The sequence below is a fragment of the Rhinolophus sinicus genome, linkage group LG03 (genome assembly GCF_036562045.2).
Source record: "Rhinolophus sinicus isolate RSC01 linkage group LG03, ASM3656204v1, whole genome shotgun sequence".
NCBI classification, from domain to species: Eukaryota; Metazoa; Chordata; class Mammalia; order Chiroptera; family Rhinolophidae; genus Rhinolophus; species Rhinolophus sinicus.
Window position 1 is genome coordinate 71,430,448 of NC_133753.1, and position 16,230 is coordinate 71,446,677.

At 41.1% G+C, this 16,230-nt stretch overlaps 1 protein-coding gene across 3 annotated transcripts; it reads right to left on the minus strand.

Annotated features, from left to right (window-relative positions):
• Nucleotides 1–815: 815 nt before the first annotated feature.
• On the minus strand, nucleotides 816–15,076 carry TTC5 (tetratricopeptide repeat domain 5). 3 transcript variants are annotated; one of them, XM_074327941.1, is made up of 10 exons: nucleotides 14,953–15,076; nucleotides 11,219–11,351; nucleotides 10,157–10,368; nucleotides 9,612–9,762; nucleotides 8,515–8,606; nucleotides 6,667–6,723; nucleotides 5,945–6,091; nucleotides 5,550–5,761; nucleotides 4,143–4,287; nucleotides 816–1,441 (listed from the first exon to the last, which is right to left on the minus strand). In XM_074327941.1, the coding sequence occupies exons 1-10, from the start codon at nucleotides 15,049–15,051 to the stop codon at nucleotides 1,322–1,324; spliced, it is 1,368 nt and encodes a 455-aa protein (XP_074184042.1). In that variant the 5' UTR covers nucleotides 15,052–15,076; the 3' UTR covers nucleotides 816–1,321. The 3 variants fall into 3 exon arrangements, with proteins under 3 accessions (XP_074184042.1, XP_019574067.1, XP_074184043.1); XM_019718508.2 differs by lacking the exon at nucleotides 14,953–15,076 and adding an exon at nucleotides 14,527–14,640; XM_074327942.1 differs by lacking the exon at nucleotides 14,953–15,076 and adding an exon at nucleotides 13,970–13,990.
• Between the last annotated feature and the right edge of the window lie 1,154 nt (nucleotides 15,077–16,230).

Consider the following 16,230-nt stretch of genomic DNA (forward strand, 5'->3'; position numbering starts at 1 on the left):
ACCCATTCTCAGAGGATTCCTCTGCATTTTACATTCTTTATTAACTGAATGAGTCATCAATGATATTCAGTCCCTGATCAAGGGCTGAACAGGAGTGGACCAGGAACAAAGACGGGAGCCATATCACTAGAAGTCTTCCAAACTAATCTGTGTCCTATAATGTACTCTCTGCTTATAATCATTCGGTTGGTTATTAACCCTCCTTCACATTTTCCCACAAGGATATTAAGAGAAACTATTATAAAATATATCACTAGAGGGGCAGCCAGTTGGCTCAGTGTTGGAGCACGGTGCTCATAACACCAAGGTCGCAGGTTCAATTCCCACATGGGTCAGTGAGCTGCACCCTCCACTAGACTGAAAAGGACGACTTGACATGGATCTGATGGGTCCTGGAAAAACACACTGTTCCCCAATATCCCCCAATAAAAAAATTAAATATATATATATATATATATATAAAACTAGAATCTAAAGAAACTGGCTACTAGCTCTCTCTGGTTTTTCAGCCTAGTAACACTATTAGAATAGTACCACTGTCATCTTGGATCATGGTGGTGACCATCCCTAGGAATGACAGAATGAGGAAATGGAGGGAAGCTGGTTCCTAGCAACTCTGTAGAGTTGCCATTCCTGCCCTGGGTTGCCTATTGCCAGAATTCTTTTAACTAGGAGAGAAATAAACTTTTTGTATAAAGGGGAAAAAAGGGCGGGGGTGGGGGGTGGGGGGGAGGTATTACCCTAATGGATTGACATGATCCTAAAAACCAAGAATCCAAGCCTGGAAACAATGAAGCAGGCCAAACTACACAATATTTTTTTTCCAAAGAAATTTAATTCTGTTCCAGCCCCAAAGAAGGGGATAAACCTAAATTTTAAAAATAAAAATAAAAAAAAACTGCTTAAAAACCAAGCCATTAAAAAATTAAGCCCCCTCCCTTGGCAATAAATATTGAAATGATATATACACATGAGGCTCAGGAAGGAGGCAAGAACAGGAACCTTGGGAATTCTGTCCTCTGTCAAGATCCCAACACTTCTACCAACTCCATGCTCTTTGCCTAAGACACAGAAGAGCAACAGAGAGGCAGGAGAGATATACTAGGGGAGTGTGTGGCCCCAGACAGAGATAGAACATGATAACAGCAAAGAAAGGACACAAAACGTCTTACAGGGCAGAGGAAGGGAAAGACCTCATCTAAAACATCCCCCCATTCCGGTTGAGTCATTGGATGTGGCTAGTCCAGCTGGTCCAGCTGATGAATGCCCTTGAGCTTATGTCCTCGCCTCCACTCCCTCTTTAGCATGCAAGTTAAGTAGGTCATTCACACTGTGGCCGTGATGCCACGGTAGCAGCAGCCTGGCTGTTGGAGCCCTGAGGCTTCCCATTCACCACTAGCAGGAGGGGTGTCTCCACGCGGACACTGGAGAAGGAATAGTCCTATAAAAGACAAACACACACAGGTTCATTATAGATCCTAAGATGGGACAGACTCCAGCATGGGGATATACTACCTGTGACTTCCTCCTCCTTTCTCCCCCTTCAGTATATACCCCCCTAACCTCCATCTCATATTCAACAAAGCTGAGCTAAGAAAAGGGATATCATTTCCCCAAAGTTTTCAATCTTCAGAAGAAAAATCTGGGGCAGGTAGGGTACAAGCAGTGTCACTACAAGAATAAAACAATTCTCTGATTCAAAAAAAGACAGATTCCTGGCACTGCCTAACAAAAGGCTGCTCTCACAGAATTGGTCCTTCCCAGTGTTTGATGACAATTTTAACTAGAAACCACACAGCAGCCAGCCAGAGCCGGTGGAAATTCTGAGAAACTCTGATTCCAAGAGTTTCTCCAAGTGTTTGTAAGGCCCTAACTTAACCTGCCAGATCTAAAGTTATAAAGATACTTCTCCCTTTATAGCAGGAGGAAGGAACAGAAAGTGTGGTTTAGACATTCTCCTGATAACAGAAAAGGTATCAGCTCACTTTATCAGTTCAAGGGTACTTTAAGTTGTAAAATATGTTGTTAAAAGATTTTCATCCAAATTGTCCCACTGGAAGTGTGAAAGGGACTCTTTTAAGTCAAAGTAAAGAGGTAAATCAAAGAGTTCTCATAAATCAATTTTTTTTAAATAAACTAACAGCAATATAGGCAGTGGCCAATAAAATGGCAATTTATAACAGTCAATAAACATAAGATAAAATGTTCAACCTCACCAACAATCAAGAAACCAAAGCCAAACAATATTGATGCTATATTTTTCATATAAAATCAGCAAATAATTGTTCAAAGATTTCTACAGTTGAGAAGAAAACTACAGGGAAACAATTACTCACATCCACTTTTGGTAATAACTGGTCCAACCTTCCAAAAAATAATTTGGCAATATGTATCAAAAATCTTAGATGTCCGCATACCCTCTGGAGCCAGGATTCTACCTTAGAAATTCTTTAAGGAAATAACCATAGATATGGGCAGCTATAAAAATACTTGCTATAGTGCTTTTGTCACAGGAATAAAACGGAAATAATCTAGATCTGGAGTCAGCAAATTTTTTTCCGTAAAGGGCCAAATAATAAATATTTTAGGAATTGTGGGTCATAGGGTCTCTGTCACAGAACTATTCAACTCTGACACAATAGTGCAAAAGCTACCACAGACAATAATAAACAAATGAGTGAGACTTTGTTTCAAAAATTTACCTCGAAACACTGAAATCTGAATTTCTTGTAATTTTTATGTTATCACAAATTATTATTCTCATTCAATTTTTTCCACTTAAAAATATTGTAACTATTCTTATCTTATAGGCCATACAAAAACAGGCAGTGAGCCAGATATGGTGAATGGGCTATAGTTTGCCAACCCCTGATCTACCTGGTGAAAAAGTGGTTAAATACCTACTCTCAGAGTTTTTATGAGGATTAAATGAGCCAGTGCAGGCAGTAAAGCTTTTAGCACAGTATCTAGCAGTCAGTTAAGTGTTCAGTAAATTTTTACTATCATCATCATCATCACCACCTTCTCTATGTGTCAACTCAGAACAATGTTGTAGAATATGTAAAAACCCAGGAAATGTTCACACAAACATTTGCATATGATATTCTACACATGATTAAAAATATACATATGAATGTGTATAATATACTTATGAAAATAAAAAAGACTGGAGGTATACATGTCAGATTGTTAACATCTGAGTGGCAATACTGCAATTCTTTTTTTTTTTTTTAATTGAGATAGATAACAAATAACATTGTGTAAGTTTAAGGGATACAACATGCTGATCTCATACATTTCTACGTTAAAGTATGATCACCACCCTGGAGTTAGCTAACACCTCTATCACGTCACATAATTATCGTTTCTCTTTTGTGGTGGGAACAATTAAGATCTAGTCTCTCAGCAACTCTGAAGTTTGTAATGCCATATTTTTGTCTATAATCACGGTGCTGTGAATTAGATCTCCAGGACTTACTTATCTATTGGTTACAAGTTTTTACCCTTAAACAACATCTTCTCAATTCCCCCACCCACAGTACCCACCATTCTACTCTCTGTTTTCTACAAGTTAGGCTTTTTTAGATTCCACATATAAGTGACATCATACAGTATTTGTCTTTGTTCTATCCATTTTTTTAATTCTTTTTCTTTACCAGTAGTCTCCCTTTTTAGTAAAAATTACATATATATGTATGTATGTATGTGTATATATATGTATGTATATATGTGTGTATGTATATATATATATACATGTATACATATGTGTGTGTGTATATATATATATATACACATATATATATATTATGCCATATGCATTACTTTACTTACCAAGGATGCCAAAAAAATGTATACAAGTGGACACTTTGGTCAACGTTGCTCAAGTAGTAGTTCGCCATAATCAGAAGTGTCTGGACACTATGGTAACCGCTTTGAGCACCTCTTGTAACTGCAGAAGTCAAACGTGACTTACATTCATCTTGTATTATCGGTATATACTGAGTATTATACAATTTTAATAGGTTTTTCCTTTGTTAAAATGTGTATACATTTTTTGGCACCCTCTGTATTTTTAAAAAGAGATAAACTTGGTCCCACTTTCAGAGCCTAGGTGTTGAGAAAGAATCCTAGCCATCACTCACCTTTCCCTTGTGCTGAATTTGGTGAAGCCGAAGGTTGGGCTCAGGGATGGCTACAGAGTCCCCAATGAGTACTCCCCAACTCTGCACCATGTTATACACCATCACGGCACAGCAAGGTCCATCAGAATCTACCAGGCCAAAGGTACTGCCAGGTTAAGAAGGGTCAGGGGGAAGTAAAGTGGGCAGGAGAGAAGAACAGAAGAGTGGTTTTAAAATACCATTAAAACAAGTGCTTCATTACTTAACTGGAAACCCTATGACAGGTGCCATCATCTACTATGGACATCTGAGTCCTTGTTTGTCTTAGATACGTAATATCTTTAGAGAACATACACAAGATTCATCAACCTGTCATTTTGCCAAGAACTTGGGACACATGTACACTGATACCATTCAGCAAATATTAATGAACTAGTGCAAAATGTTGCAGCTAAAACATTATTCCTGGCCTATCAATTTAAGAATCACAACCTTCATAAAACTCTCTGTCAACTTAATTCCACAAATTTTCACTGAGTACCTATTATTATCAAGCACTGTGCTTAGCAGAAAGATACCAGTTCAGCTATGAGTGAGCTTATAGTCTAGCAGGAGTCAGGCAGTTACACCGTCACTTACAGTCCAGCTGTAACTAGCTATACATTCTAGTATGTAAATACTAGAATAACATTTCCCTTGTGCTGAATTCAGTAAAGCCAAAGGCTGGGCATGGAAACCCAGAGGAAAAATGTTCAAATCGAAAAGCAGGGAAGGTTTCCTTGAAGAGACAATCAAACTGAATCTTTAAGAATGAAAAATTTGCTGAGTTAAAACAAGAAAACTAATCCTCAATAGGGGGACAAAAACAGGGAGCGACTGGAAGGAACACAAAAGAACTTCCTGGAAGTGAGTGAGCAGTGATGCACTGATTATACCCTAATTTTTTAAGAGTCAAAAATTTTCTAAATGAGGGGTGGTCAGTTAGCTCAGTTGGTTAGAGGGTGGTGCTGATAACACCAAGGTTGCCAGTTTGATCCCCGCATGGGCCACTGTGAGCTGTGCCCTCCTTAAAAAAATAAAAAATGTCTAAATGAATATTTTTAACTCATCTCCTCTGCTAGACTACATGCACAATTCACTTGAATCTTTTACATTTCTTTTTTTGTTTTGTTTTTTTAACTCCCTACAACACCTATAGCAGCAGCTCCATACACATTTATTGAAATAGGGAAAAAGCTGGGTGGTACCAGAATCTACAGAGAGATCGTCAAACATCACATAGACAAAACCTGCTACTAGGACAGTCACAGAAGGGAAGCAGATCTCACTAAACTGTGACCCCTAACAATGTCCTCAACTGTGAGAGAAAGGCCAGGAAGTGAGAGCATTAGCTCAAAAGAATGAAACAGAGGAAAGGCAAGAACTCACAAGGGGACTTTCTCCTCTGTAGTGAGGCTGAACACCACCTTTCCCAGGACCACGGCACCACTGTTCACACCAGGCTGCAGCACACTCAGTGGCTTGAGCTCCAGGGTCACCTTCTGCCCAGAGGCTGACTGATAGCGCCCATCACAAGGGCCTAGATGGGCCGGGCGCAAGCTTCCCAGCATGCTCTGCAACTTTTTGGTCTTCACCTTTCCCTGCAAAGGAAGGGGAAATCAATAGGTAAGAAGCTGGGAACTAGTCACTCTCCTTGAGAGTCTAGTCCTTCCCTCCCACCTACTCACTTCTACTGGGTCACTACTACCAAGGCCTATTCTATTCTTATTTTATTGACCTGTAGCAGACTAAAAAAATAGGATTCAGCCTTCAGACATCTTTACCTTGCTCTCAAGGAGGCTGGTTAATCTATTCAGGAATTCCAGGAGTTGTTGTTCTCGTTGCCGGGGCTCTGGCCAGGCAGGGTCCAGGGCTGCAGCTCGAGAGAAGCCCTCCAGGGCCTCCCCATAATTCTCTTCATATTTATGTAACTGCACAAAAAGTAACCAAAACCCTCCTAATTATAAGTATATTTAAGTGTGTGTGTGTGTGTGTGTGTTTAAAACTATGCGGGGAAAAGTAATGGCACAATGGACTAGGACTCTCAAGAAATAAACTGTTTTTCTACCCAGTTGTATTCCTGTCCTACAACAAACATCCTAAAGTAGTAACACCTTAACATCCTTTTTCCTGTTCAGGGTGATCACAACCCCAAAGATGGAGTCATTTCAAAGACGCTAACTTCCAAACTCTAAAATAGTGAAGTTGCATATATTGGGTCCTTCTATTTTTATATTTATAATGAACATTTCAGAAAAGTCTTCTAAACTGCCGCCCACCCCATCCTTAATGTACTCTCCCACCTCCTCAACCTCTTCTCTTTTCCCTCCAGTGACTCCACCAGATACTGAAGTCAAACTGAGCTAGTTTGTCATAGGGCATAATTTGACTTTTTTCTTGCAGTCTGTATCCAACCTTGTCTTATTCATACTCAGTTATCCCCTCAGGCTAAGACCTAAATATGTTATTTATTCGACTCTCCGATGACCACCCCCACAGATCTTACCGTGGCCCTGTTCAGATGAAGGTCAGGATTGCTGGAAGCTGTCCTGTCAACCTTCTCCTATGGTGGGATAAAAAGATCATCAGTGGGTCCTGTCTCAGTCTTAAGGATGGCCATGCCCGACAAGTCCTAGACACTCCTCTCCCTGAAAAAATTCAAGTTTCTTCCTTGTCAAAATGTTACCTATACCCACACACTATTAGACAGTCATTGTTGATGTGGTATATTATACAGTCCCTAAAACCGCAAGGTTTTTGCATGTGCATGAAACTTTAAAATATGATTATAATTTACCCATGCAATAGTATAAAGATAGAAGAAATATGTGAAAGAATTCTGATTAAAATAAAAATGTATAATGAGATGATGGTATAAATGAGGAAAACCAAGGAAAGACATGATGTCGAATTAATGCATTTCCTCAGCTCCAGACACCGGGAGAATCATGTTTCTATATCCAACCCCCCCTTAAAACACACACTGAAAGTTAAATTCTGATTCTCTAGTTTAACTAGAAGGCCAGAAACCACATGACAGTGCAGACAGATGTGCTGTGAAGAAACTGCTAGCGACGTTCATGGCTGTGTCCATTTTATTTTTTAAACTCTATTCACTGCCTGGCACATTGCAAAACACCAACAACATGAGTTAAAATTGTTTAAATGATTGGTTCCCATATATTTATAAATGTAGGTTTAGGTGAAGAAATTAAGAATTAAAAGCAGCTATTTAGCAGAAGCCAAATATAAAATTTTAAAGGAATGTACCATATTATTCTCTAAACATTAACTAAATTAAGAGATTAAAATAGAATTCCTCTGCCTAAAAGTTCCCTAATTGAAAAAAAGGACAGTCCCTAAACTGCAAAAGGAATATAAGGAAGCTGTAGTCTTTATTCTGCCACAGAACAAAATAAGTAATGGTAAGTTAAAAACCAACTCCCTGTGTCAAGAGAAGAAAGCAAATGCAGAAAAGTGAATATAAATAAAGCCTAAATAAAAAGTAGGCCAATGTGGGGCCGGCCCGGTGGCTCAGGCGGTTAGAGCTCCATGCTCCTAACTCTGAAGGCTGCCAGTCCAATTCCCACATGGGCCAGTGGGCTCTCAACCACAAAGCTGCTGGTTCAACTCCTCGAGTCCCGCAAGGGATGGTGGGCTGCGCCCCCTGCAATTAGCAAGGGCAACTGGACCTGGAGCTGAGCTGCGTCCTCCACAACTAAGACTGAAAGGACAACAACTTGACTTGGAAAAAAGGCCTGGAAGTACACACTGTTCCCCAATGAAGTCCTGTTCCCCTTCCCCAATAAAATCTTTTAAAAAAAAAGTAGGCCAATGTGAACCTTTTAATGAGTCAAAGCCTGAAGAAAACCCCCGTGCAAGTGGCTATCAGTATAAAAACAGCCTGAAAGCCTAAGCAAAGCATGAACTCCAGTGAAATAATTCCTAGGAGGTGATGCAGAGTGGGTTCCATACTACCTATTGGCTAATCTGGGGAAAGCACTTAATTTATACTTAAGTATTAGCATTTTCATTTTTCTTAAAATACACACACAAATAGCCATTATTTTAATATAGACTTTTTTCCCATTTATAAAAGATGAACATGTTGGGATGGGTTCTGTGCTTTAGTTATACACGCCTGTAAATCTAGGCAGCTCGAGGAGCTCTGAGGCTCTACACTGCAAATGGTTACTAATACTGACGTTGTAAGAAGAAATAAGTCAATCCTACAGACATGGCTGTGCAAAACCACATGGCAAACAATGCCCATCCTGCTTGCTAATGAGCACCAGGAAGACTGACTTCTGTCGCTGCTTCTCTTCATCTGGCCTGGGTGACTATAAATACTTACTGCTTGGGCATAGGCACTGAGGGCTTGCTGGGAGATCTTGGGGTTCTGGCCAGTATTGAAGTAAAGAGAAAGGTATGCATTCCCCAGAATATCTGAAAAAGAAACACGGGGTTTACAGCTCCACCTGGAAGGAGCTTGACAGTCGCCACTCCATCCTAATAAGTAAAAAGCTGAACAGACTAAAAAAAATCACAGCTCTTCTTGGATCCGTAAGAGAGGGTACAACACAGGGTATACCATGGCCCCCATAACTGGAGAGACAGACGGGGAACTACAGGGAGTTATGGCATACCCAAGCAGAAACTCACAAGGTGCCACAGGAAACAGTGCCGGGGAATGAAAACCTGAACTGTAATTGATAAATTACTGGAGGCTCAGCGTGGACAAATCTGGAAAAACTGCAGAGGTCCCAATCATAAGGGGCACCCACAATATTGTGAGTTTTACCTCCAGGAGCTCAATCAGGTTCCCACAGCAAATATCAGAGAAAAAAACCAACTCGTACTCCCAGCAGGGGGAGCGGTAAAAGAAACCATTTTGAAATATGCTAGAGTACTCTGTTCTTCACAAGACTTAATCAGCCTGCCCTCTAGAGAAACGAGTTAACCAGAGTGTAACTGACCTAAAGGAAGGAAATATCCACCTCCAGCCCACTCTAGCCATCCTGTCCCAGAGAGGAGAAAAAAACTGAAACAATGGTGGGTCGTCTCAGAGCTCAAGTTCAAGAAACGATCTATCTTAGTCACCCTCAAAAGTCTACTTAAAAGGCCTCACACCTGACACAAACCGGTGATGATACTCTAGTATACCCCACATTCCACTGGGATAAAGAGGCAAACACAGACCTGAAGGAGAAACAGGAGCGCAGTGCACAAATGCCCCACATTGCTTATGTGGAAACACAAGCCTTCTCTCTCAGATGAAAAGTTCCAAGAGTTCCTAGAATAGTGGCTCATCAGAATACCCTGTGGACTTCTTCAAAACAAATTCCCTGGCTTCACACTTAGAGGCAGCCTCAACAGATATGCCCTGGTATGCGGCCATAGCTGAGAACCCCTGCTCTAGACACCTGCTGGAGATCTTTTGAGAGCACTCACACCAGGAGCGACCATCATGGATATCCATCTGCACAGCCAATTTGGCCTGTCGGACACTGTCCATGACATGGCGAGAATGTTCATCTCCAGAGTCAGTCCGCAGCTGGCGAAGCACCATGGACAGGTTTTGAAGGGAGACTTTGTTCTTGCACTGCAAATGGAGAAGATATACACTCAACCTTCCGGATTCTGTTTCCCCTTTCCACACCCATTCTATCTCCATCTTCCTAAACCTAATTTGTCATCTTAATTCTTACGGCATGCCATCTGTATCTTCGACCCACATCTACAAGGATCAACTTGGCTGCTAACTTTTCTTCACTTCCCATCTACCTGTGAACCTGATCCCATCATCTTCTTCCTTTCTCAGTCCCCTGTCCATTTTCCTCATCCAGTCCTGTTCCCCACCCTTCCTCCCTTCTGATTCTGTTCTCCTAGTTCCAATACAGTTCTACTCTGGTATTCATATCCTAGGGAAATTCACAGAACCAAAGGAATCCCATGTTTCCCATCGGTGTTGTCTGAGGGGACAGTGGGCTGCTCACATGGGTGAGGGCTCCTGAGAAGCAGGTGTGGGCAGCTGCAATGTCCCCTTTCTTCCAGTACACCTCACCCAGCTGGTTCCAGGCTTCCACCAGCGTGGGCTCCAGTTTCACAGCCTTTGACAGAAGCTCCTCAGCCTTAGGGCTATAGTCAGGAGTCACATTCAGTGCCTTCCCGGTCAGCATCAGAACCTGTGCCTTGCCCTGGACAGAACCTAAGTGGAAAGGGGAAAGAGATAAAAGAAAATGGAAAAACCCAGGCCGTCTTACAGATAAGACCAGGACACTTTCTCTTAAGGAATAACTAGAAATGAAATAGTTAAGGACAACCTTTATGAACAAACCTCTTATTGAAAACCTACAATATACAGAGTACTGTTATGAAATGGGGTAACAAAGAAAGCATTATCACTAAAGCATTAGCCCTTTGAGGGGCTTACAGTCTAGTGGAGAGGACAAAGTATATACAGCAACAATTAAAACAATGAAAAGGAACACATGCAGATAGCCAACGAATGGGCTTTAACAAGTGAAAAGGAAAAAACACAAGACCCTCCAGGTAGAAAAACGATGTAAACAAAGACAGAGGCAGAAATATATGTAGCACGTTCATGGGAGAATGTATGGTCCAACCTGAATGAAACAAAAACTTCTTCTGGAAGTAAGTCGTCAAAGATAAGGGTAGGGAAAAAAAGGAGTCAGAAAATGGAGACTTGAATACCAGTTTAAGGGGTTTAAACTTCAACCACTCAACAATAGGAATCTTTGAAGATACTTGAGCAAAGAGACAGACAAAAGGATAGGATTAAATGCATGAAGTAATGATTTAGAAAGGCGATGGCAATGGTCATTATATAAGTTGATTTGGAAATAAAACAAATTAGAGGCAGAAAGATCAGATAATAAGATCACTGCAAAAGTCCAAGCAATAAGGATGCTCTTTTATTTCATGGCATTTGCTATAATCAAACTTTAGGAAAATGAGTTTGAAGGACAAAGAGATTACAAAACTCTGTTACATTTCAATGAAGGGCAGGGGGTTGCATGCTTTTTTGGGACTCATACCCACGACTTCCTCCATCTGCTGCAGGGTCTTCTCCATCTCCTCTCGCACATCTTGCTGCTTCCTCCCAGCATCCTCAACACTGTGTGTCTCGAAATAGCAGTCTCGAAATGAATAGAGTTGACCCACCAGTTCCTAGGAAGTGTAAGGATGGTACCATTAAGTGGAGAGAACGACAGACAAGAAAACTTGAGACTGGCTAGCTATACCAGCTCTTTGCCTAGAAATACTGATTCTCTATCTCACGTAGGAATAACACGAGGGGCAGGTAGACAGGGCTAGTGTCCCAGGCCCACTCTCACGTTGTCCCATGCCAGTCTCTGCACCATGATGATAGCTGAGGACAATCTGAACTGTGATAATAGTTCTCTCTCCAAGCTCCAGCAGGAATCCCAAATTATGGTTAAGTACTTCACTTACCACTTTGCAACTTGAGATTAGAATGAAAGTTAATAAAATAATCCTATCTGGGACTGGTCCCCAAAGTATAAAACTTTGAAATGTACCCTAAGAACTGGACTTCCTAACAAAAACAATCTTATCCCTGATCTTTCCTAGGCTGCTACCTGAAAGTATATGACTTTTGAATATTTATGAATATGGTAACATGTGAGAGTCGTTGTTTTCCAATGACAAATAGACCAATTTAAGCTTGATAACCTTGGTATTTTTGCAGGATTTTGTTCTGTTAAATACTTGTGTTTTTTGGGTTTTTGTTCTGTTTTGTTTTGTTCTTGTCAAGTCACCTTCTGGCTCTCTTGCATGCTTCCCAAGTAAATGTTATCTTTCCTCTTTTAAATGCTCCTATCTGAGTGCTCCTGTGACACCAGGCAAAGGTGTCTATTCTTTCCTGAAACCAGTAACAGCAGAAATACATAATACTATTCCATCAAGTCTTAACTTCTTCTACAGCACATCCTAAATCCATCTACTTGTCTCCATCCCACTATGACTATCCTGCACCAAACCAGCCTCATTACTTGCCTGGATTATTACAAGAACTTCTTACCTGATCATCTTGCTTCTACTCTCTCCCATTCTCCTCATTATAGTGAGAGTGACCCTACAAAAATGTCCATCATATCACAAACCCTCAGTTTCCCGCTGTAGATAGAACAAAATCTATGTATCTCCTTACCATGGCCTGGAAGACTGTGTGATCTGACCTCCCACTACTCACCCTGCCACAAACTTCACTTCTTACCACTCTGCCTCCTACAATACTCAAGCCACATGGGCTAAGAGGGGCAAATCCCCTAGCTCAATCCTGCCTCGGGGTCTTTACACATAGGGTTCTCTCTGCCTGGAAACTTTCCCCAGATCTTTACATGGCTCATTTCTCATCATCATTTAGATCTCAGTTCAAATATCAACTTCTCAGAGAGGCTTTCCCTGACTGCCCAAACTAAAGTAAGCCCCTCCTCCTCTGTCCGCTGTTAAAGCACCCTTATTTTTCTTCATAGCACTTATCAGTTGAAATTATGTGGCCTATTCACTAAGTGTCTATTATCTGTCACCACCACTGGCATGTAAGCTCCGTGATAGGAGGGACTTGATCTGTTTTGTTTACAGCTATACCTGAGCACTGCTACAGGACTTGGGACATGAGAGGCTCTCATTAAGTAAACTGACTGAATGAATTAATGAATCATCCCTGTCTCTAACAAATACTTATGTCCTCTACTTAATTTAAAATCCTACCAAGAACAAAGAGAATGGACTAGCACCCTCTGCAGCTGTGCTTTTCACATTTTATTGTGTGTTATTTCCCAGACCCACCCTGCAGATTGTGATTTCAGTAGTTTGAACCAAACTCAAAATTCTGCATTTTAACAAGTACCTTAGATGACTGTAATGAAAATGGTCTGTAAAAACACACTTGGAGAAATATCCTTTCATGCATTCCTTCTACCCTAAGATGCCTATAAGAATGAAACCAAAGCCTACTACCATTCCCACGGAGAGAAACATCACTCTCCTCTTCCTCTCCTCCACTGCATTCCCGTTCCATTCCTGCACCTGCCCCACTTACCCCAAGATACCCCAAGCATCCTCTGCCCAGATGCTTAGTGCATCTACCACAAATGAGCACAGGAAAACAGTTCTCAGCCAAAATTACAACCTATTTCCTTTTGCCCTGCAATCAGCATGGCTGCAAATCAGGTATTTTAGAGAGGGTCTTATTGTTTGTTTGTAGTTGCTAAAGCAAAATTGTTTAGTTTTGTGGTGATTTTGTTTTGTTTTGCTGGATTGAACACTTTTAATAACTTTTTTCTCATGGCAAAATCAACATATATAAGTTGTTAAAACTCAAGTAGGTACATGTAGAAAATACAAAGTAAAAAAATCTTCATCGCCCCAACAACCTCAGGGATAACCACTGTTTAGCATACATTTTCAGATTTTTTTTCTATACATATACAAACATATGCACTTTAACAATATTTCTAATATGGAGCCAGGATCAAGACGAGGGAATAAAATTAAGTTAATCCAGGTCAACTGGTAACGAGGTAAAGTTCACATTCTAAAAATTTTTATTTTAATCTGCTAAAAAAAAAGCAGCAAAATCTCACCAATGTTTAAACATTTGCATTAGAAGCCTTTAAGCAAGTTACAAGCCTGTCACAGGTCTAATGTTTAAATTCCAGGCTGCCTTAGAACACAAAGAATTAAGTTTCTGAGGTTTAAGAAAAATCATGGGTCATTAAAAGAAAAATAAAGAGCCAAGCAACTAGTTAGCTCCCACCTACCGAGGAAAAACAGACTCGTCAAAACTGCAGTCATCTGTGGACTGGGTGGAGTCTGGACCCCTCTACATCAGACCCCAAACTGGGATTCCGCAGTGTGCAAAAACAAAACAAAACTGTGAAGTTCTAAAATGAGTAACCAGGATCCAGGCGGTGCAAGCCATTACTGTGGCTGTTGCCAATTTGAAAGCAAAAAAGTACCGAAGAAACGGCCTTTGTGGGGATCAAAACATGCAGTAATAGATGTGCAATACAGGTTTTTTGCTATTTGTTATGGGTGAATCGAGGGAATAAAACTTTACAAGAATGTGCAGGGATCAAGTTAGAAGCAACAAATACTCTCCCTACAGGACTGAAATTAACTGCAGTCGGGTCAGCGGCAGGAGGTCCAAACACACCGGCTGCTCCCCTCCGCTTTCCGGCTGCGGCTGCACCTACGGAAGTTACAGTAACCACAGGGACACAGGCAGCGTCGTGTACGTGCCAAGGAATTCGCAGGTACTGCATAAACGGGGCTCCCGATAACAATAGCACATATGGATTTTAATCTATGGCCCCACCTGCAATTTCTGCAAGATCTGTTTGACTTCCTCCTCTTCCTCAGCCATCATTTCCCAGCCACTCTCGGCTTCTCCGCCCCCAACTTCATAACCACAGAGACTCATACCCACCCTCATCATGGAGCCACAGCGACATCTAGGTAGCTGGAGGCTTACCTGCACCTGAGCAGAAGGAGCTGGATTAAAGGAAAGACATCGCTCCAAACCAATTTAACCCAATGCCTACACCTCAAAGGAGATGTTTTCTAATCACTTTTGAGTTCATAAACTTGTTTCTTTCCCAAATCCTGGAAATAAAATGTTCTCAGCTTAATTGCATGTATATTTTTTGTTTCATATTTTCCTACTTATTTATTACCCCCAAAAGAAAAAAGAGCCAGTCCAGACGGTGGGTACGCCATGACGCACATCGCCATAAAGCGGTACCTGCGGGAGGACTATGTAGCAATCAACAACAGGAACCCAGCATCCCGGGCGGAGCTGGTGTCTTTCAAGCATCCTCGTGATGCCAACCCACGGCTCCATTGGCCTCTCCAGAAGAGAAGTGACAAGTTTTGGAACTCCATTATGATGAAACGTTTGCAGCTCATTTAAGGTGCACTTCCGTAGTGGGGAACCATGACTTCATAGAGGCATATAAATGACGGAGTGTCATCGTCCAGTCATTCCGGCAGGCAATTCAGGCCCACAAAGAAAAAAACTGGGCTCTGCCTGCCGTGTGTGCAGTAGCACTTGACCTTCGAGTATTTGTCAATAATCCTGGGTCCTGGAGAAACCTGAAGCCCAGGAACAGTTAACAGGCAGAGATGAAGAATCCCCAAGGAGCGCAGGAAGGGGAAAGGCAGCCCATCAGGACAGACTTCTTGGATAATTCCTGCTGCACTCCACACAAAGTCTGCAGGTCCCCACCCCATCAGCAAGGCCCGTGGGGAGCCAGACCCCCCACCCTACCGAGGCAGTACCAAAGAGGGGGAGCCCGCGTTTCCCCAATAGCATGGGGTCAGTGGAGACCTACTGATATAAGATAAACAAAGTTCAGTCTCATTAAGGTAATACTCCAAATGTCCAGGATCTAATAGAAAATCACTTATCATACCAAGAATCAGGAAAATCTTAGCCTTTTGAGATTTTGAAAGAGGAGAGATAATCAACAAACACCAACACTGAGATGACACAATCTTGGAATTCCCTGACAAGGATTTTACACCAGCTGTCAGAAAAAAGCGTAAAGGAACAATTATGAACCTGCTTGAAACAAATGAAAATGTAAACAGTCTCAGCAAAGAAATAGAAGGTATAAAAAGAACCAAATGGAAATTTTAGAACTGAAAAATATCACTTAAGTAGAAATTATTGAGGTCCCCTCCCTCCCCCAAAAAAAGAAAGGAAAAAAGGTTAAGACTATGGATGCCTGTTACAAGTTTAACATTTGAAAGAAATGTAGTACAATGGTAACTTGTCTGAATATTTTCCAAACTTTATAGTGATTTTCTATATGAGGAATTTTATTTTGAACACACAATTCTAATAAATCTACACTTGGCATGGTATTATGAAAACCATCACTAATACACTAGTAGTATAATAGTACACTAACAATGCTTATTGATAGACGATATCCAGGATACGTAAGAAATAATGAGTGTCTCTGGCGAGGGAAATGGGAACAGAGTTATCAGTGGGCAAAGAAAATTCTTTTGAATT

Excerpts from the sequence above, each read along its gene's own strand:
- TTC5 (XM_019718508.2), bottom strand. The coding sequence starts at position 14,631 with ATGAGTCTCTGTGGTTATGAAGTTGGGGGCGGAGAAGCCGAGAGTGGC. Across the intron at positions 6,724-8,514 it reads TCAGTGCCTATGCCCAAGCA|GAGAAGGTTGACAGGACAGC; the intron begins GTAAGTATTTAT and ends ATCCCACCATAG. Across the intron at positions 5,762-5,944 it reads CCAGCCTCCTTGAGAGCAAG|GGAAAGGTGAAGACCAAAAA; the intron begins GTAAAGATGTCT and ends CTTCCTTTGCAG.